General features: G+C 44.1%; 1 protein-coding gene across 2 annotated transcripts in view; it reads left to right on the forward strand.

Moving 5' to 3' along the window:
* Window positions 1–22,461, forward strand: part of DNAH5 (dynein axonemal heavy chain 5) — a 180,519-nt gene that overhangs the window by 25,946 nt on the left and 132,112 nt on the right. For both annotated transcript variants that reach the window (XM_082234101.1, XM_082234102.1), the window contains exons 8-17: window positions 997–1,110; window positions 2,145–2,252; window positions 3,142–3,264; window positions 5,912–6,127; window positions 8,244–8,351; window positions 9,268–9,353; window positions 10,954–11,275; window positions 13,603–13,809; window positions 15,230–15,401; window positions 18,840–18,985. In XM_082234101.1, coding sequence (XP_082090227.1) covers window positions 997–1,110; window positions 2,145–2,252; window positions 3,142–3,264; window positions 5,912–6,127; window positions 8,244–8,351; window positions 9,268–9,353; window positions 10,954–11,275; window positions 13,603–13,809; window positions 15,230–15,401; window positions 18,840–18,985 — 1,602 coding nt within the window. The remainder of the gene's footprint in view (window positions 1–996; window positions 1,111–2,144; window positions 2,253–3,141; window positions 3,265–5,911; window positions 6,128–8,243; window positions 8,352–9,267; window positions 9,354–10,953; window positions 11,276–13,602; window positions 13,810–15,229; window positions 15,402–18,839; window positions 18,986–22,461) is intronic.

Raw genomic sequence — 22,461 nt, forward strand, 5'->3', positions numbered from 1 at the left:
AACAGAACAATTACACTACTACAAATATACAGTGGTACCTTGGGTTAAGTACTTAATTTGTTCTGGAGGTCCGTTCTTAACCTGAAACTGTTCTTAACCTGAAGCACCACTTTAGCTAATGGGGCCTCCTGCTGCTTCCACACCGCCGGAGCACGATTTCTGTTCTCATCCTGAAGCAAAGTTCTTAACCTGAAGCACTATTTCTGGGTTAGCGGAACCTGAAGCGTCTGTAACCTGAGGTACCACTGTATATAAAACTGCTGTACAATTCATGAAGATTAGCACAGGAAATTATGCCTGTTGAAAAACAAAGGCTTTAACATGCTTCTTAAATGTTCCTTGTGCTTGATATATACTTTGATACAATAAAATGAATGATATATCCTTGGCCTTAAAGGCAAAGGGACCACTGACCATTAGGTCCAGTTGCTGACGACTCTGGGGTTGCAGCGCTCAACTCGCTTTATTGGCCGAGGGAGCTGGCGTACAGCTTCCAGGTCATGTGGCCAGCATGACTAATCCACTTCTGGCAAACCAGAGCAGTGCACGGAAACACCGTTTACCTTCCCGCTGGAGTGGTACCTATTTATCTACTTGAACTTTGAAGTGCTTTCGAACTGCTAGGTTGGCAGGAGCAGGGACTGAGCAACGGGAGCTCACCCCGTCGCGGGGATTCGAACCGCTGACCTTCTGATCGGCAAGTCCTAGGCTCTGTAGTTTAACCCACAGCACCACCCGTGTCCCTTATCCTTGGCCTTATTATACCCCTAATAAATTGCACCCCTAATTATACCCCTAAGTACAAATTGACCTGAATCAGCTTCTTATTGCTTTCACAGGATGAGCTATTGTGGTTCTTTGACCTGAGACAGGGATTTCGGTTCATTATTTGTTGAGAGCAAAAGCATTGCAGAAATCCCCCCCTTTTTTTAAAAAAAAAAGTGGCGTTTTTTTTTTTAAAGTAAAGTATATTTTTTGCATTTTTAATTTTCTAAGAGTTGGCGAGAGCTGGACACTCGGATCACAGATGCAGCAAATGAAGCCAAAGATAATGTGAAGTATCTGTATACGCTTGAGAAATGTTGTGACCCTCTATACAACAGTGACCCTGTAAGTTTTTTTAAAAAACAAATCATTGTTATAAAGATATGCATCCGTATAGCAAAGGAGTTTCCAGGCCACAAGCGAATGATAGTGAATCCTAACATTTAATTAAACTGTTTGCAGATAGAGTCACTGCTAACTAAATCCCTTGTGCAGAGTAGAAAAATGAATTTGTTGTCCACAAGAATGGGTTTCAAAGCTTTACTGAAAACAGTCTTACAATAGTTACAAATAAACTTTACAAAATGCAAAGTAAAACATTGCTCTTAAACATACTAGTAATGGATCCCAGTCTTCTTTAAGTCCTGTTATGTACTGAGTTGAATAGGATTCAGAATGCAGCAGTCTGATTGGGCCTAGAACAATGCAGCAGTATGATTGGTCTGCAGGAGCCACCCAATCCGGCTCCAGATTCAAGTGAATCCACAACCTGATTGGCTTACAGTAGAATTCCGGAATTAGCCAATCACGTGCAGCCCATTGTGTAAATAATGTATATAAAGCAGATACTTTGAGGGGACATTCATTCCTCCTCACCACTATGAGCTGAATAAAGAGCATGAAATCCACTCTCGACTCGAGTATATTTCAAGTCCTTAATTCAGTTCAATAATTTCCTTTCTCTGCTCCCAGAGAGAGAACCTAAGTAACTTGCTTGTTCAACAAGCTAAGTTCCTACTGCTGCTGCTGGCTTTTTCTCCTGCTGTGATGCTAAGTTCTCAAGTTTCATCTCCAGAAATGAGTAATCAGTTACAGTATCATACTCAGTGAAATGGAAAATCTCCAGTTTCTCCTTGTCAAATTTACCTAGTGTTTAACCTACTGCCCAATGCAAACTTCTCTTTGCAAAATCTTTTCATACACAATGCACACAAACATTACATTTTTTGCATATTAACCTTATATTTTTAACAGCATGTGACACTGTGTCTTCAAAATGATAACCTCTCTTGGTCCATGTTGAATAATCTTATTAGGTGATCACTTTGGCCAAATGACACACACAAGAATTTGCACTTACTGACATGTTGGCATTTCAGGTGACGATGGTAGATGCTATTCCAGGACTCATACATGCTATCAAAATGATCCACAGTATCTCACGCTATTATAACACCTCGGAGAAGATAACGTCTTTGTTTGTGAAAGTAGGTGCAAAGACTGTACTGAATTATTTTCTTTTTCTTGGGAACTGAAGTTAGGCTATTGTGAACAATTAAAAGACTTAGAATGCTAACCCATGGTTTGTTGAGCAAAAGTGTATGTGTTTTGAATGTCTAAACCATGGTTTGTTTTCTGGCAACACATCATGATGTGAAACCATGGCTTGCTCTTGGTTATTGAACCTCACTTGTTTTAACAATGGCATTATATCTGAACCGAACAGTCTTGCATACAGATGCACAAGGCAAAAGCGTCAGGAAAAGAAACCAAACTTTGAAAAACAAGCTATGGCTTGTTTGCTTTTCTGTGAAACAACTCATGGTTTCTTGAACAAACTATAGTTAAAGCAACCGTGGTTTAGGATTATGTGCAAACACAGCCATAGTTAATCATATGATTGGATAAATGAGCTTTCTTTCAATAGAAAATGAAGCATATGAAGAAATAATGCAAAAAGATGCAAAGTAGAAAGCTAAGTTGCCAAAATTAGGATCCGTTCAGTTTTGGGATAGAGATCCGTTGAGTCACTGATAAATCTCTTAGACATATTTTTCAAGTTGATATGTTATTTCATGGTAGCCTACTGAAGCTGGATGTATTTTTTGGGATATGGCTTCACACTATGCTTATCATGTGAAATTCCTCTTGTTGTGTGTTCTTTTTCCTAGTAGTTTGGGGAGGCATCAAGGGAGCTCATGAAAAATAAGCTCCTCTAGGTTTCTTTGCTTTACATTTGTGAGCAGCCGGAGATGGATTGCTTTTTACACTTAGCAAAATACATGGCATGGATCAAGCCAAAACAGGGATAGACAGTTGTTGATTTCACACAAAAAAAGCTGACTGAGACTACTAAGCTTCTTGTTTTACCTGTAGGTTACAAATCAAATGATAACTGCCTGCAAAGCTTATATCACCAATAATAACACTGCAACCATCTGGGATCAGCCGCAAGATGTCGTTCTGGAAAAAATACAGGCCGCTATACGACTTAAGCAGGTAACCTTATAACGTGGTATAAGTCAGGGTAGCTAACCGTTACAATGAGCCATGGTCAACCCTGCATGGGTCACATGTCAAAGTGGGTGTGGCTGAAGGGTTAAAGTGGGTGTAGAGAGTACTGCAGTCCTCAAGGCTATTTGACATTTCCCCCGCTATTTTTAAATCATTCCTTATTCATGATCCTCTCCCCAGAGAGACCCGCTTGGTTCCATCATTGCATGTTATAGGGAACTGCTATTGGTTCAGGAGGGAGAGAGGAAAAGCCGAATGGAGTATATAGAGAAGCAGCTCCTCTTCAACGGAGGAGAGTAAACACGTCTCCAGTGGAGAGGAGCTGCAGGAGTTGGAAGAGGTGAGGCGGTGCCAGGACAACTTGCCTTGGCAAAGCGGGGAGGAGAGGGGTCCTCCGTTACCCATGCCCTCCTTGCGCAGAAAGCCTCCGCGCAGAGAGGGGAGGCACAGACTGGGCGTCAAGAAGCTGCTTTGCTGGGGAAAGTTTAGGAACTGCCCACTCACGGATTCTGCCAGCGATTGAGTTAGCCACGGGAGAGTGGCGCTCCGAACAGATAAGGTTTATTTTGGCAGCAAAAGCAAGGCTTCACAGCCAAGCAGGGAGATATTTGCCTGCTTGCTCTCGAGCAATCCCTTGGAAACATTACACATGTCTTTAGGTGCCAGGCGAACACATTCCTCTTTCTCCAGGACTTTGGACATTAAATAGTCTGGCCTGTTAAATGTGGGGGTGGAGGCTGTTATTAGGATTATTATTTTATTATTATGCTGTCTATTGTTATACTCTGTATCATGCTTTTATTATTATGCTGCACAAATTATGTTCTTTTAGTGTTGGGATCTTTGGATAAAGTTCAGAATGCAAACCTAATAAGAATAAGAATAGTTTAAAATGTGGGGTGGGGGCTCAGAGGAGCACAGGAAAACTTTAGACATCACAGTACGACAGTGGGGAAACTTACAGAAGCAGCCAGCATGCTTTCTTTTAAAAAATATGAAAGCAGCGCATCAAACATACGGTGCTCGCTTCCCCAAGGATTTTATTACTTCATAAATCAAAGTACTTACAGCTCCTCCGCTCCAGTAGCAGGTCTGGAATGCAGGCTGCTTTCCCGGCTCAGTTCAGCTTCATTCCGAACTCCGTGCTTCTGTTGCAACCAGCAGGCTCCCCCTGGAAGCAGAACCGGTGTCACTGCTCCAGCGGGTGATGTCTCGGAACCATCCTCTGCTACCAATGCATAGTTGTCAACCGTCCCTTATTTGGCGGGAAACTCCCTTATCCCAGCGCCATGTCCCACTGCTGTCCCTTATTGATGATGTCCCTTAAATTTCCCGGGTTTCAAAGGAAGCAGCTCTTCTCCCTCCCTCCCTGCTGGCCAGGGAGGAGGGAGGCTCCAACTGTGTTGCTTGGGTGTGTTGCTCACCCAATAAGGAGTCTAAGAACGACTGGGGGGTGGAGCTTGCTTGCCTTGTGCCGATCAAATCGGCCGCGTTGCCTGGGGACTCGCCTTTGCTCAGCGCTTCCCAGCAGAGAGGTGACGGTGGTTTTCCTTGCTGCATCCCCTTTGCCGGGTTGCTGCGCTGTGGGAACCACCGCTTGAGGCTTCGTTTGGCTGCTGGCTGGGCTTTCTGCCTTTGGCTTGGAGGGGCTCAGAAGTTGAACATACCTGTGTGCGGAAAATCCCTTATTTTGGTTGCTGATCCCTTATTTTTAAGGTTGCTGGTCCCTTATTTTCAAATCTGTAAGTTGACAGCTATGTACCAATGTTGGAAAAACCCCCTGAGGTGTTCCTGCAGCCCCCGCTGTCCGAGCATCCTCCGGTATGCGCAGTTCTGGAAAAGGCATTTCCCTTCTTCTCCAGTGCGCTCAGCGACATATACCAGATGGCATATGCACACTAGCCTTTTAGCATTACACAGCAAGAAGCGTGAGACATCGTAGAGCTAATCTACGTATTTCTTTACACACTATGTACAGACAAAGAAGGATGGTGTCCTCTCTCAAAAGCTCTGAGAGAGAACAGAACGAAGTAAAAGCAAAAGTACAGTCCGACAGTACCCACAATGGAAAAGAGATAAGGCCGTCTTCTGTTTCTACAGTCCCCCAGACAGGCGTGTGAATTACACCGATCACATCTGCAGCATCGGATGCATGGAAATACTAACACTGGGCAAACATACAAAAATATTTTGGCATCAAGGTTGGATGCAACCAATATTAAAAGAAAACACTTTAAAAAAATGTGAAATTGTTGGGATGGCACAAAAAACCCCTAGTGGTGACAGATGTGGCTCACAGGCAGCAGGTTAGCTACCCTGGTATAATATATAACAATGAATCAATGGCAAATTCTACAATCAAGGTTTAAGATCTGGAGAGGATAAGGAAGAGTGTGAAGGATTTGTAAAGAAACATAGTGAAATATTCTGTTATAGTAGTGTTTCATCAAGGGATATATTTTTTTCAGAGCCTCTCTGACTTATGCAAAGAAATACCTAAAGTCAGTGTATCAAAGCAACCTAGTATTCTGCTGATCATGTGTGTTGTAAACAAGCGTGTTATTTTTGTCATGGCGCCCAATTCCATTTATCCATCCATCTATTTATTTATTTCCTGGCTCGCATTCTTAAGGAGTACCAGAACTGTTTCCACAAGACCAAACAAAAACTGGAACAGAGTCCATCCGAGCGTCAGTTTGATTTCAGTGAGATGTATATCTTTGGAAAATTTGAAACCTTTCACCGCCGCCTACTTAAGATTATGCACATCTTCGATACCATCACAACCTACTCAGTTTTGCAAGACTCCAAGATGGAAGGACTAGAAGTGATGGCCACTAAATACCAGGTATGCAGAACGCCAACCTAAATGGATTTAGTCATCTGTAGTTGGACGCAGTGGCGCTGTGGATTAAACCACAGAGCCTAGGGCTTGCCGATCAGAAGGTCGGCAGTTCGAATACCAGCAACGGGGTGAGCTCCCGTTGCTCGGTCCCTGCTCCTGCCAACCTAGCAGTTCAAAAGCACATCAAAGTGCAAGTAGATAAATAGGTACCACTCCAGCGGGAAGGTAAACAGCGTTTCCGTGTGCTGCTCTGGTTTGCCAGAAGCGGCTCAGTCATGCTGGCCACATGACCTGGAAGCTGTACGCCAGCTTCCTCAGCCAATAAAGCGAGATGAGCACTGCAACCCCAGAGTCGTCTGCGACTGGACCTAATAGTCAGGGTCCCTTTACCTTTAGTTGAGCCCAACCTCATCTCTCTCTCGCTCTCTCCTTCACTACAGCTAGTTCTTTGTATTGCTGCCTAAGGCAGCCATTTTGTGCTGGCACCCACTGCATTTTCATCAACATGCGAGTACCGGCACATTATATTATTGTTGTCATCATCCCCCCCAAAAAAAACACTGTCCCTACCTACAAACCTGAAGATCCTCTGATGTACATCTTAAGGGACAGAATTTAAGAAAAAATACATTTTAGGAGAAGGTCGCATTTTGTCAAGGTGATAAGATATGGCATGCTGTTAGGATAAGGGAAGGCCTTTCCTACCTCATTTTTACCTTATCCCAGCACGTGTCCCGCTGCTGTCCCTTATTGATGATGTCCCTTAAATTTCCCGGGTTTCAAAGGAAGCAGCTCCTCTCCCTCCCTCCCTGCTGGCCAGGGAGGAGGGAGGCTCCAACTGTGTTGCTTGGCTGCGTTCCTCACCCAATAAGGAGTCTAAGAACGACTGGGGGTGGAGCTTGCATGCCTTGTGCCAATCAAATCGGCCGCATTGCCTGGGGACTTGTCTTTGCTCAGTGCTTCCCAGCGGAGAGGTGACGGTGGTTTTCCTTGCTGCATCCCCTTTGCCGGGTTGCTGTGCTGTGGGAACCACCACTTGAGGCTTCATTTGGCTGCTGGCTGGGCTTTCTGCCTTTGGTCAGAGGGGCTCAGAAGGTGAACATACCTGTGCTTGGAAAATCTCTTATTTTGGCTGCTGATCCCTTATTTTTGAGGCTGCTGGTCCCTTATTTTCAAATCTGTAAGTTGACAGCTATGGCGAGAGGGCATCAGAGGAGGGGAGGGAAGAAAGAGGGGCAGAGGCCAGTGTTGCCCACAGCACCCCTGACCATCATTCAAAGTACCTCAGGGTGCTGTGGAATTGGTTAGTATTTGTATAAAGGAGCTCTCAGTCATTTTCTCCCATAGTAAAACATGATGCATTGCATAGTTCACCACCCGAGAGAGAACAAGACCCAAATAGGGAGTTTTAGACCCAAATCCAGTGTTTCGCTTGCTGCACATTTTATATTTGTCTTCAACCAGCTGAACAGTAATAGGTTTTGCCCGAGGATCCTGGGAATTGTAGTTTGTCGAGGTTGTCGAGAAATCGGTTAGAGACCTCTCACCCCCTTGCAGTTGCTGACTATTAATGTAGTAAGACATCTTATTGTACTTTCATTTGTACAGACCACGGCAATGCAGGAGCAATGGGAGGTAACTTGCGCCAGGGTTTTTAATGCTGTGATTTGTGGTTATGAATACGACTTTTTTGCTTCTCACTGGAGGCCTTTGAATGAAAGGAAATAACACTGGGACGTTGTGTTTCAACTCCTATGTTTCTACTTCTATATATCCTTTGTCAAAATAAATAATTGCACCAGAGTGTGTTCTACAGAAGTGTTGCACATTTTTGCATGTTTGAGTATTTATTTTCCTTGAAAGAAATGTGGCTTTTAAATGAGAACTCATTGGGTTGAGCCTTTCTGTGTGCAAAACTTTATTATCTAGTTAATGAATGCTGCCTGCGTTTTAGCATTATCAGCTACACTATTGTAAATATAAGCTGTGTAGGTCCCCTCACCCCCATGTGAAAGATTTATTTTTACTCAGGCACTGGGGGAGAAAAAGTAAATGTTTAGTCCTATGCGGATGAGATTAATGCACCTTTATAACAATATTCACTCCCAATTATATTTAGAGTATTGTTGCCACCATGAAGAAAAAGCAGTACAACTTTTTAGATCAGAGGAAAACTGATTTTGATCAAGACTATGAAGAGTTCTGCAAGCAAACAGATGATCTTCATGTAAGTTTGATACTCGCAAATTTTATTCTTGATCACCCTTGTCACTGAGAATAAGTACATCCCTACATAACTACTATGTACTACGTATGGGATGCGGGTGGCGCTGTGGGTTAAACCACAGAGCCTAGGACTTGCTGATCAGAAGGTCGGCGGTTCAAATCCCCACGACGGGGTGAGCTCCCATTGCTCGGTCCCTGCTCCTGCCAACCTAGCAGTTTGAAAGCATGTCAAAGTGCAAGTAGATAAATCGGTACTGCTCCAGCGGGAAGGTAAATGGCGTTTCCGTGTGCTGCTCTGGTTCGCCAGAAGTGGCTTCGTCATGTTTGCCCCATGACCCGGAAGCTGTACGCCGGCTCCCTCAGCCAGTAAAGCGAGATGAGCGCCGCAACCCCAGAGTCGGTCATCACTGGACCTAATGGCCTCCTCCTCCTCCTCCTCCTCCTCCTCCTCCTCCTCCTCCTTCTTCTTTCACCCGATACCTGGAGCTCTCAGGGTGGTTCACAGAACAAAATCAAAATACAAAACCATTAAAATACATAATCAAAACAACAACAACCCAATAACCCCCCCCCCACAAACCCCACATTTTAAAAGTGCCTAGGATGTCCACCAAATCAGTCAAAGGCCTAGTTAAAAAGGAATGTTTTTGCCTGGCGCCTAAAGGTGTGTAATGAAGGCGCCAGGCAAACTTCCCCAGGGAGAGCATTTCACAGATGGGGAGCCACTGCAGAAAAGGCCCCGTTCTCGTGTTGCCACCCTCCAGACCTCTCGAGGAGGAGGCACACGAAGGAGGGCCTCAGAAGGTGATCTCAGGGACTGGGTAGGTTCATACGGAAAGAGGTGGTCCTTTGGTTGTGATAGTTAATTTAGAATATAATTAATAAACATCTTCCATCCTCATATTTTCCTCCTGCAGCAACAATTACAGGCATTTATGGATATTACCTTTGAAAAGATTACAAACACCGAAAGAGCCCTTAGTATGCTGACAAAGTTCGAAAGGTAAGGATGATTACCTATAATCATTCAATGTGAAGCTACCAGTACTTCTGTAACCCTTCCATCCTTTATTATTGAATTAATTTTTCAAAGTGTTGCTCACAGATAAAAGAATGAATTCCCATGGCGTATAAGTTTATCATCTAGAGTCTGTATGGCCTTTGTCGTCCCTTCCAACTATGTAGGTGGAATGCAATGTCATGCTAGGACAAATGTCCTGTCTACCCAAACATTTCAGCTTGCCAGAGGGAATGACCCCCTCCTTGCCCTGTAAGCTGTTCTGAGGGTTCTCCTGTGCCCCCTGGAGTCAATTTGGGGGGGTTCATGGGGGTGGAGAGGAAGGAAAGTCCCATCGCAAGCAAAAGTCCTTGTGTAGGGCTTCCACTGATAAGACTTGTTTTGTGAAGTCCACTCACCTTTCCTGGTAGTCAGCGTTGTGGCCAGGGAGTTGGGTCTCAACGGTTTACTGGCCAAGGGGGCAGAAGGATGCTGCCTCTTGTCATCATTGTTAGGGTCTGTCCCCTGTGGGACTGCCTCAGCCAATCAGCTTTCAGGGTGGGTGTTGGGCTCGAGTGGCAGTTAGGCATTGGGTAAGCCTTTGTTTTTGGGGACGCGTGTGGCGCTCTGGTCTAAACCACTGAGCCTCTTGGGCTTGCCGATCAGAAGGTCGATGGCTCAAATTCCCGCGATGGGAGAGCTCCCGTTCCTCGGTCCCAGCTCCTGCCAACCTAGCGGTTCAAAAGCATGCCAAAAAGTGCAAGTAAATAAATAGGTACCGCTCTGGCGGGAAGGTAAACACGGTTTCCGTGTGCTGCTCTGGTTTCGGTTCTGTTGCGCCAGAAGTGGCTTAGTCATGCTGGCCACATGACCTGGGAAAACTGTCTGCGGACAAACGCTGGCTCCCTCAGCCTGTAAATTGAGATTAGCACCGCAACCCCAGAGTCGTCTGCAACTGGACTTGACCGTCAGGGGCCCTTTAGCTTTTTTAAGCCTTTGTTTGGATGGAGGGGAGGTTGTAGCCTTCGCCTGCCCCTCCTCAGTAAGCGTACCCTGTTAAAGGGATCGAGGGGTGTGAATCTTGTCAGAAGCCTGGATGTGGGCTAGGGCCATGTCACAGCCCCTACGGGGACTCTTCGGGGTGCCCCTATGTGATGTAAGTCATAGGGTGCCTCCTATTGGTAGTTTAACCTTAAGTGGACTCCTTGCAGATGGGCAGGAGTCAAGATATAGCCTAGCTTCACCACAATGCCGAAGCCAAACCTCTCACACCGGTAATAAATAAACTTGTTGCCTAATTGAACCCATAAACCAAAATACTTCATGTCAGTGTGCTTTATTGTTCTCCTGGGAACTTTGTGGCTTGGGTGCCAGTATGAGAAAACCCAACCGGAAGACCAATTGTATATTGAGGAGGTAGTAATTCTAATATGGTTACCCTTCTTGCCTCTGTTCCTTCCCCCTCCCTCCTTCTTGTGTTAAGTTTAATGGTGTAAGAACCACCTTGTATTTGGCAAGACAATGCCTTAGTACGCAACCTTGTCCTATGGTTCTATGAAGAGAAACCGATGAACTAACTCCTGACGGTGATGCTTTCTCTTTGCAGACTAGGAATTCCTAACCTCGGCATTGATGAGAAATACAAGATAATCCTTCAAAACTATGGCCATGACATTGAGATGGTCTCTAAGCTGTACTCCAAGCAAAAGAACGACCCACCGCTGGGGCGCAACCTTCCTCCCGTGGCTGGTAAGATCTTGTGGGCTCGGCAGCTGTTCCACAGGATCCAGGAACCCATGGATCTCTTCCAGAAGCACCCCCTCGTTCTGCAGACAGCAGAAGCCAAGTCCATAATCCGCAGCTACAACAGGGTGGCCAAAGTCCTTCTAGAGTTTGAGGTTGTCTACCACAGGGCGTGGCTTCAACAGGTAAGATGGCGCCCTTGTTGTTTTCGTAGTGGAATTCAAGTGGTATGAATTGATGCTAGAGATGGGGAGAAATTTGAGTTCCTGTTTAAGGCAAGCTGACGCAATTCACACTTTCTGAAACACTACATGAACCGAAACACAGTTGTCCCCTTTAAATGTACACTTCTCTGAATTTTGCAATGCGGGTCTCCAGCTGAGTAGCATGTACAACAATGGGCACATTAATGTCTAGTGGACACAAGTGGGTACATTAATGTGTAGATTAGTGACAATAGTACACAAAATGTGTCATATTGAGAGAAATTGCTCAGCAGAAATGAGTATATTAGATTGTTTACTAATCTGGGTGGGTTTATTGCTGCCAGGATTCAGTGATATAATATAAACTTTGCTTGTGGAAGGTTCAGTCTGTTATATCTTGAGTTAAAAGTTTCTCAGATAGCAGGACAGAGAGACTCCTGATTGAGGTCTTGAAGAGCCATGATCAGTGACATGAAACCGTATAAGATTAGAGGGACCAGTGTTCTGACTCAGTATAATTTCCCCCCCTATGTTCACATGGGTTATTCAGTGAAAGGTTTCTGAGTATACAGCATGTGAGAATGTGCATGCAATGTGTCAAAAGCAGCTTCTGTCTCTAGCAAGGCTATCACAGAAATAGGGTTCCTTGCTTCAGGAACTGTGGGAGAGGAGAACCAAGATCAACACTGGTTCAGAGCTGGGCTTGTTGTGAAGTCATGAAGTGTAAAGTAAACGTAAAGGGACCCCTGACCATTAGGTCCAGTCATGGCCAACTTTGGGGTTCTGGCGCTTATCTCGCTTTAATGGCCGAGGGAGCCGGTGTACAGCTTCCAGGTCATGTGGCCAGCATGACTAAGCCGCTTCTGGTGAACCAGAGCAGCGCATGGAAACACCATTTACTTTCCTGTCGGAGCGGTACCTATTTATCTACTTCCACTGGCGTGCTTTCAAACTGCTAGGTTGGCAGGAGCTGGGACCGAGCAACGGGAGCTCACCCTGTTGTGGGGATTCGAATCGTTGACCTTCTGATTGGCAAGTCCTAGGTTCTGTGGTTTAACCCACAGCACTACCTGCATCCCGCCATGAAGTATAGCAAGCACCATTTATTCTCCAACCTTGCTGGATGTGAATGTTGAACTGCAGTTTGCTAGAACCATAGAACTACAGAACTGCCCAGTAGCTTGCTGATATGTTGCTTCCTCTTCATGACTTAGGGTGGGGTTCACCTAATGAGCCCCATTGGTGGAATTGCAGTGCAAGGACTTCTGCTTGCCAAATGGGGTTTTCTCCCCTCGCCTCCCCTATGGCCCCACAAATTGACTTGGGTGTGTGTGTTGGGAGAAACCCCATAGCAGCACATGGGGGGAGGAGAGGGGTATCATTCCATCCGGCAATCTGACAGAACAATTGGAAGAGTGGAGCATTGAATCCCACCCACGGGCATGAAGGATTCTTCTAGGTTTTTTGTGGGGTTCCAGGCTACTGAAAAGGGCTTCTGGGCCTCTATTTTCCACGCAGGATGGCTTCCTTAAGTGCATAGCGTAAAAGGCACCAACTAGTTGTGTCTTCTAACTTCATCCTCAAGCCAGTCTATAGCAATCTAATGTAACAAAAGTCTATGGAAAACTTCCAGATAGTTAGAAGAGCAGGATTCTGAGACTGGTTGCATCCCAGTTGCTCAGATGGTTAGATTGGGCTGCGCCTGCTTTTGTGCATGGCAGTGGTTTTCAACCAGTGAGCCATGGCACCCTGGGGTGCCTTGAATGATGGCCAGGGGAGCCACGGGCAACACAGGCATCTGTCCCCCTTTCCTTCCCTCCCTTCCTTTGACGCCCTCTCGCATCTCTGCCTCCCAAAGGCTTGCTTAGCTGTTTGTTGAGGCAGCCCTGGCTACAAGCTCCTCAGGTGAATAGTTTCTCTGGGGTTGGCCAGGGGGTGCTTCCCAGGCCCCTGTGGGGTCAGGGGAGGAGGCACCACTCTTTGGGGTGGGGCTGGGGCAGCTCAGAGACCAGGGGTGGCAGCTGCGGCTGCCCAGAGGACTCCCAAGGAGAGGGGAGAGAAGAGTAGGCTGAGCCCACAAGGGAGGGTGCTCAAAAAAGGGTGAGGGGCTGCTGGCTCTGCAGGCAAGGGGTGACACAACTGGGCTTCTGAGCCCCACAGGGCTGCCTCAGAAAGAATGCAGTTGGTCAAGGGAGCTGTGGACCCGAAAAGGTTGAAAACCTCTGGTGTAAGGTGATAGTTTTGGACAAAGCCAGATGCGAGCTCCTCTTGATGACAGTAATGTCTGTAACATTTCTTGTCTGCAGGTCCACCTAACTAGAGCCGGGCTTCAGGCCTCGTTATTGGTGAAAGCTCCAGAGCCAGGAGAAATATTTGTCAATTTTGACCCAGAGATCCTCACCTTAATAAGGGAAACAGAGTGCATGTCACGCATGGGACTAGACATTCCACCCTTTGCTGTTGCACTTCAGCAGAAACGTGACTCCTACAAACAGAACTTCAATAAGCTGCAGGTATTCTTGGATTTCTTCCACCTAACTGTTGCATCTATGGGAAAGTCATCTCGCTGGTTTAAGAAGATACCTGATGTTCCAGGAAAAACTATCCTCGTGCAATCTTTTTAGTTTACTTCATGCGCTGTTTACATATGACTGTTTAGAGATAAAATAGTTTTTTTAAGGATCTCCTGGATGTGCCAGTAGGTTGAAATCCTGTCTTGTTTAAATTGCTATGTAGTGTTTCCTACTGAATTTATCTATATGTCGCTAAATTTTTATTTTTATTTTTATTTTTGATAATCATTTTTATTACTTTTCAATTACAATTCAGTAATAGCCTCATTATAACAATACCAATTTATAATTCAATTATTAATACCAATAGTTCAAATACCGAATTACATAATTTAGATAAGGTGCTAGAATTGATGGCTGGATTATTTGCTTTATTTCTGTGTTCCAAAATCTTATTAATTTCCATTACCTTCCAGTCATAATAATAATCCCTTATACAACAACTGCAATATTCATAACTTTTATTTGTGTTGACACATTAAATGATTTATAAAACTACAAGTGAGGAACTCAAACTATATTCTCATATGTCACTAAATTTGATTAGGTGTTCCCTCCAGTAAGCCTGGAGGCTTATCAAGTATAATGATGAGATGAACTACAGCAAAACCTTTTTTTTTAAAAAAGAGTATCCTTGCAAATTGTCATATTCTTTGTATCCTGATAGCCTTTAAACCAGGTCTTGACATATTGTGACCCACCCTGTCAGATATAGATGGCTGCCAAGTCTGCATCTACACAACTATAAAAAACGTTCTGAAAATACTCTGAAAAAAACTGGTTTTAAAACTCACAATGGAAAATTTCATAGAGTTCCAATTTTAGCTCTACAGCACCATCTGGTGTCACAGTGTTGTAAGACATTTATAACGTTTTATTTTTACTAATGTAGCTGAGTCCCAGCAGTGGCTTTTTCCAGGACAGCAAAAACAAGATGGTTATAAAATATATTGCCAGGCCACAATACATGGTTGATGGACAACTTGTGACCCAGTCAGTTGAACGTAGTCCAAGTATGTCTTTAATCTGTAGAGCAGAACTTGACAATATAAGGTGGATAAAGGTTCTTTTGGGGTCAGCAGGCACATTTGGGATTTTGAGAGTGTGTTGTGGGTGCCTATCACAAAATGGCTGCTGTGGGGTGTGCCATAATACAAAATGGCTGCCGTAGGGTGTACGTCATAACATAAAATGGTGGCCGCATTGAAAAGAGACAGGGATACGAAATGGGGAGGACATGACCCACCAGTGGGAATAACGCACATACTGAGATTTTTGGGGGGTATCTTAAGGGATCCTGGCACCTTTGAGTGCCATTCTCAGGCTGCATGTTTACAATTCTTCCTGGGCCTCATTTCAGATGATGCTGGCAGAGTACAAGAGAGTGAAATCAAAAATCCAAACTCCCCTTCATGTGCTAATGGCTCCTCATTTGGCAAAAGTGGATGATGCGATCCAGCCTGGTTTGACCACACTGACCTGGACATCCCTGAATATTGAGAAGTACTTACAGAATATTTTGGATAAGCTTGGTAAGTCTTATCATTAGCAATAAGACCCTTGTAACCAATGAGCACACAAATACAGTGCCTTGTTAATGATCATGTCTTGGTGGTACAGCAAGCGTGCAAGTTACACAGGGGTTATGTTCTGGGGATCGCACCCAAAGCCATAATCATGTATAGTCAAAACCCATCAGGTTCAATGGCGGGTGAGATTGCCAAAGTCATCTTTCCTTTCCACCCTTTTAAATTAATGGATTTTCTTTTGCTGAATGCACACATGTCAAATGTGCGTAAGTTGCAGACTTACTGTATACTGTTAGGTGCAAAGCACAGACGTTCATTGGTGTGTTAAATGACATCAAGAATAAATTAGTGTTGTTTTTTTTAAAGAAAATTTTTATTGGATTTTCATAGTTTATATAGACATAACACAAACACACAAACACAAAAAACAAACACGCATAATTTCAAAACCTTACTTTCTTAACCACATTCCATGGCTTCCCCATACCCCCCTTCTTGCATCCTAATTCCAATAATTAACTCAACAAGTTCTTGTCCCCAGCTTTTACCCTATTTATATTTTACTTAATTCTTCTTAATTAACCAAATTTTAGTTTTAACCCTCAATTAAACCACGTCGCTCATCATTTAAATCCTTTCCTAAGGTCGACCCACATTCCCTTCCACAAATTTCCCAATTTTAAAACTAAATAAAAGAATAAAGAACATAATAACATAAAACCAAAATATAATTGTACACCCTTTGGATTCCAAAACTCTCGCCCCCCCCCTTTCCCGGTTCCGATCCCCAAAAAATGTCCATCAGTCTATCAGTTCTCAGCCTGGATTCCTCACGTCTGAGGCTCTCAAATCTCTCTCAGTCCCTCTCTGCCGGTTTTGTTGATAATCCTTTATGTTGGACACCGAATCTCGGAGAAGCTCTGTCCCAATGGGATCCATGTTTCTTCCAACCAGACCTCCATACTCAAAATCGGAGCCCAAATCATATATCTTGTTCCTTTTAAGTCCAAATGTCCCAAATGTCCCAAGAGCTCCAATTTTCGTCTTAATCAAATTTATAGTCCATAAATCTTCCGATCTCCCCATAGGAAGATCTCTCCAATCTCGATTCTCAAGTTCAAACCACTTTCTTATCATCCAGTTCTTGTTTTCTTTGTAGTCCATTCTTTCAAACATCTGGTTGTCCTTTTTCTCTTGCAGCAATTCAGCTCCTCCTTCAATTCAACGCATGTCTCCTTCTGTTTAGCTGCAGAATTTTCTTGAATCAAGTCCTTGGCACAATCCACAAATTTATTTACTTTAGAATTCAAGGTCGTTAGGTCTGTAGCCAAAGCTCTATTCTGATCTTGCAGCTTTCCCAGGAGAAAGAACATCCTATCCAGCTCAGCCTGTAATTTTTCATCTACAGCCATTGTAGTGTCTCTGAATCCCATCTAGAGGGATTCTAGTTACTTTGTATTCTTCCTCCAACAGTCAGATTTTTATTTTGTATCTTCTTTATTTTCAACAACTTAGAGTCAAGTAGATCAAAACCAGCCAGCAGAAATAGCAAAAAAATAAATTTTCCAAAATTTGACAGCCCATTTGACAGCTGCCAAACTCTTTGTATCTCCTCAGCAGGCTCTCTCGCAGATCACTCCTGGATCCGGGGGGGGGGGGGTGCACGTCAGCTCCTAAAAGTCAATTTCCTCCTCCAGCACAAAACTTCAAATGCCAAATCGTGGAATTAATAACTTTGTCTCACTCAGGGAGAAGTGATCTCTCGACCTTAGTTATCCAATCCTTGCTTTAAATTATCTGCAAAACGGGGGGGGGGGGGCGCCGGACTTCCTTTTAACGCTTCCCCCGATCGTGCCGAATTCACAAGAAAAGAGATTTTTAAGTCCAATTTCCGTACTACTCACGGGTTGTTATTTTTGCAGTCCGAATGTTCAAGGAAAAAAGTCAGCGCTCCCCGGCCATGGCTTGCGGCTTCACTCTGTAGAAGAAGCGGTTTACTCACAGCACCACGCCACCCTCCATCACCCATTCCGGAGCCTTCAAAAAGGCTTCTTCGTGGGTTGGGGGGGCGCAAATGGTGCCTGCCGAGTCACCAAGTCCACGGCATCCGCGCCTGTGGTTTCTAAGGGTCCCTGCGTCGCCGCCGCGTCAGGACCCGTCTTCTACGGAGCAGATTCCCTCCGGAGCTCGGAGGGAATCCGCCATTTGGCTTCAGCGCTAACCCAGAAGTCTCAAGAATAAATTAGTGTTTGGCAAGCTAGACTTATTGTACAATTGTTCTTTTGTTTGATCTTTCTTGTCTTCTCTAGTGCCAGGATAAAGACTTTGCACTCCAGGAAGGAGTTCAGGAAGCTTATCACTATTTCTTTGTACTGCTCATCCTTTTATCCTTACTTATAAGTGGAAATTATACCGATTTAGAGTGTGATAGGTTTTTTATTTTTAATGCCAAACTAGATATTTAGGAGAAGACATGGGGCTGGGAACACCAGTTGTTGACCAAACCATTGTAAAACAATAAGAAAGCTTCTTATTTTCAGAGAAGAAGCTGTGCGTATGTGTAGGGAAAAGAGGTAAGGAATAGATTAAAGACCTGATCCATTGCCTGCGATTTCCATGCTTCAAATCATACCCTCCCCGTATTGGTTTGCTGTGTGGCAGCATCAGCCATTCCACGTCTTGTAATGTCAGCCATTCTATGGCTGAATCTACATATATGTAAAAAACACTATGAAAATGCTTTTTAAAAACGTTTTTAAAATATATGTGGAATTTACCTTTAGCTCACCACCGCCATCTAGTGTCACAATTGTATAATACACTTACAACACACTTAAATCGCTGTATTTGCAGCTGTGTAGCTGAGTCCCAAGTCTATGTCTCAGCCTGTGTGCAGTTTTGTTTCACTTCTGAAACTCTTAAAAAGTGATTGGTTTTTATATTTTTATTCTATTTTTTTATTTATACATTCATTTATTTCATTTTATACATTTCAATAATTTTACAATCATTTCAACATTTCAAAACTCAACTTCCTTCCCCCTCTTTTTGCGGTTCCTTAAATTTTTAAAAATATCTTCTGCATATTCCAAACTAACTTTACTTACTCATTTATTCATCCACTTTAAATATAGACTCTTATAAAACTGTGGGTGATTTAGTCATCTGCCAATGTTCTTATCTGTTTACAGTTTGTTTGTAAATATTCAATAAACCATTTCCATTCTTTTATAAAAAGTTTTTATATTTTTCAACTGTCCTCTTCAAGATTTTGATGATGAAAAACCCTCTCCCCTATCATTTGGCTGCTACATTACACCCCGTAATGATGGTTTTAAGAATTTCCTAACACATTAGTCCATTCATGCTTAAAAGGGAGGGGAAAGTGGCTTCTGAAAGTACTTGGCCTAACTATATTCATTCTCTTCTTTGCCCTTAAAGCTGACCTTGAGCTGCTGCTTGATCGAGTAAATGACCTAATAGAATTTCGTATCAATGCTGTTCTTCAAGAAATGAGCACTGTGCCCCTTTGCAATCTCCCTGAAGATGATCCGCTGACCTGCGAGCAATTCCTTCACATGACAAAGGTATAGTCATCATGTACACCTAGCCTTCAGTGAGGAATTAAACCTGTGCCTGATTCGCACCACTTTCAGCTGCTTGCATTATTGCATGTCCTTACACATACACACACAGAAAATAAGCATGTCAGGGAGAAGACTAGATTAGACCTCACCTCCTTACTTCTAGTTTTATGAATGGAGTTTGCATTCATAAATGCATAAATGCATTCAAAAAGGGACTGTTTGCATGGTAAAGTCTACAAAGCACGTGACTGTCTACCTGCAGTATGGTGTAACAGATCAGATGCAGAACTATGGCCTCAGATAAAACTACAGAGTCATTGTTGTTTGTTGTTAGAATTCCTGCTCCATGATTGCAGTCATGGGATTTTTGTCTATCACATGACGGTGTATGTTTTGACTCCATAGAGTGGGAAGTGACAGAGACAGGATGTTTGTGTTACTGTATTCCGTGAGGTGGGACTATTGTCCTTTGTTCTTTTTCTCTTTGCTGTTTGATGCTAGAGAGAGGGAGCCATGTTGCAGTGCTCTCTGTGTGTTTATATGTAAATAAAGTAGATGAGCCAAAATGCTGAGTTGCTGAGGTCTGTTACGCAAGCTGTGAAGACTCTGCGAATCCCTAAGTGTGCCGATGTCTGTTAACATCGGTCGCTGTGATGAAAACTTTTGAAGAAAACTTTTGAAGCTCCCGAAAGAACAACCAGGAGGGAGAGAACATGCCAGCAGGCATGTGTCTCTGCCAGGGTCCTATGTGAGTTTAGGGTGAGCTCCTGACAGTTTAGTCATTTAGTCATGTCCGACTCTTCATGACCCCATGAACCAGAACACACCAGGCACTCCTCTCTTCCACTGCCTCCTGCAATTTGGTCAGACTCATGTTAGTAGCTTCAAGAACACTGTCCAACCATCTCGTCCTCTGTCGTCCCCTTCTTCTAGTGCCTTCAATCTTTCCCAACATCAGAGTCTTTTTCAGGGAGTCTTCTCTTCTCATGAGGTGGCCAAAGTATTGGAGCCTCAGCTTCAGGATCTGTCCTTCCAGTGAGCACTCAGGGCTGATTTCCTTCAGAACGGATAGGTTTGATCTTCTTGCAGTCCATAAGACTCTCAAGAGTCTCCTCCAGCACCATAATTCAAAAGCATCAATTCTGACCCACAGAGCTCAGAGGCAGATGAGGGGGGAAATTGGGGAATAATGGGAGAGGAAGATTAGGCAGAGCCAGAGCAGCAGCTGGTTGACATGTTGGCACTAGAAAGCATTCCAGACCCTACTTGTCCCAGACTCCGGTGAGCCTTAAAAGTAGGAGAGCAAAGAGTTCAAAGACGTCTTCTTTGTGGAACAGGAATTCAATAATATGAAGCACCCATCATTCCTATGCTGGACCACAAATCTATCTTCCTAGCCCCCTCACTTGTAAAGCTTAGATCCTCACCATACTCATCCAAATCTTATTCCTGGTTCCTTATCTTCTCCTTTGTTATTTTTTCAAATACAGAGAAAAAGCTGCTATACAGTGGAAAAGGAAATGTGGTTGTATGAATCAGTCCCAAAGTCACACATATCGTTGATTATTTGATGGGTACAGGGCTATGAATGTATATCTATTGGCCTCAACTTGATGGGGCACAAGCTGGCAAACCAATCTAAAACTTTTCCCCAATAGTAAAAGTTAATATATCCTCCAAACAAAACTATTCATCACCTGTTATGGAGTTCCATCTTGACAGGGCTGAGATGCAGTCTGACTGTTAACTGTTTTTGGCTTTACCAAGACTTAAAGCAGATCCTCTTTGTGACATCACACATGACATCAGAATGGCTCCCAGACTATCTCCAGGCCACCAGCAATGGCCAGTAAACTTCTGCAACCAAGTAACCATCAGCCTGACTACCCAGTTGTTTCTATCTAGACTATTGGATGTTTATTTTTTGCTCTCATAATCAAAGCCTGCGTGTAATCTGAAAACCTGCTTCCACTGTTAAAGAAAACTAATTGTCAGGAACTGGGTAGAGGAGGAATGGTGGAGACTGTCTCCCCATCCTGACCCTTCCAGGGAGGAGGAAGAGGAAGACAGTATAGATTTACAACAGGGTTTTGCGGGAGGTCACAGCTCAGACACAGATGAGGGGAAAAATTGGTGAATAATGGAAGAGGAGGAGCAGAGCCAGAGCAGCAGCTGGCTGACACGTTGTCACTAGAAAGCATTCCAGACCCTCCCTCTCCCAGAACCCAGTGAGCCTTAAAAGTAGGAGAGCAAAGAGCTCAAAGACAGAGGGCCCAACCCCCTGCAATGTAGCTATCCCATATGGGGATCAAACCTGCAACCTTGGCATTATCAGGACCATGCTCTAACCTATGGAGCTATCCAAGGAGATAAAGAAATCAGGTGGTGGGTATAAGGAGCAAGAGAATGAGACAGGAGAAGGCAAGGAGACTGGAAGGACAGTGAGCCTTGCGGGTAGGAATAAAAATTGAGAGGGCGCCAGCCAGCAAAGGGCATTTCTGCTCACCCTGGAATGTTGCTTATTCAGAGCTGAGCAGATGCCTTCTGAAGACTGGCCTGTTTGTTTCTGTTGAAATGACATAGTCACAGTGAGTGTGGTGCAGGAATACCAGCCTGGGAATTGGGAGACTCAGGTTCAAAATCATTCCTGCTCAGCTATGCAGATCTCACTGGGTGACCATGGGCCTATCTTTCAAGCCAATCTGCTTCACAGGGCTGTTGGGAAGATAAAATGGATGGTGACAGCAGACATGTCTGTGTGTCTGTCTGTCTGTGTCTGTATAGACCCATATGTGCTTCCCTGAGCTCCTTGGAGCAATGATGAGACAAAAATACAAGAAAGACTGTTGGCTCTTCCCTGTGTTTATGTAACTCAAGAGAACTACATACTCAGCTGTCTTGTTGCTAGCATTGCTAAGCCAGAATAAAACCTAATTTATTGACAGCTGCATGAATTATGATAGCTAGGAAGTGGAAGGGGCTGTTGTTGTTGTTGTTTAGTCGTTTAGTTGTGTCCGACTCTTCGTGACCCCCTGGACCAGAGCACGCCAGGCACTCCTGTCTTCCATTGCCTTCCGCAGTTTGGTCAAACTCATGCTAGTAGCTTCGAGAACACTATCTAACCATCTCGTCCTCTGTCGTCCCCTTCTCCTTGTGCCCTCCATCTTTCCCAACATCAGGGTCTTTTCCAGGGAGTCTTCTCTTCTCGTGAGGTGGCCAAAGTATTGGAGCCTCAGCTTCACGATCTGTCCTTCCAGTGAGCACTCAGGGCTGATTTCTTTAAGAATGGATAGGTTTGTTCTTCTTGCAGTCCATGGGACTCTCAAGAGTCTCCTCCTGCACCATAATTCAAAAGCGTCAATTCTTTGGCGATCAGCCTTCTTTATGGTCCAGCTCTCACTTCCATACATCACTACTGGGAAAACCATAGCTTTTACTATACGGACCTTCGTTGGCAAGGCGATGTCTCTACTTTT

This window comes from Podarcis vaucheri (genome assembly GCF_965113315.1).
Source record: "Podarcis vaucheri genome assembly, chromosome: 8".
In the NCBI taxonomy this organism is placed as follows: Eukaryota; Metazoa; Chordata; class Lepidosauria; order Squamata; family Lacertidae; genus Podarcis; species Podarcis vaucheri.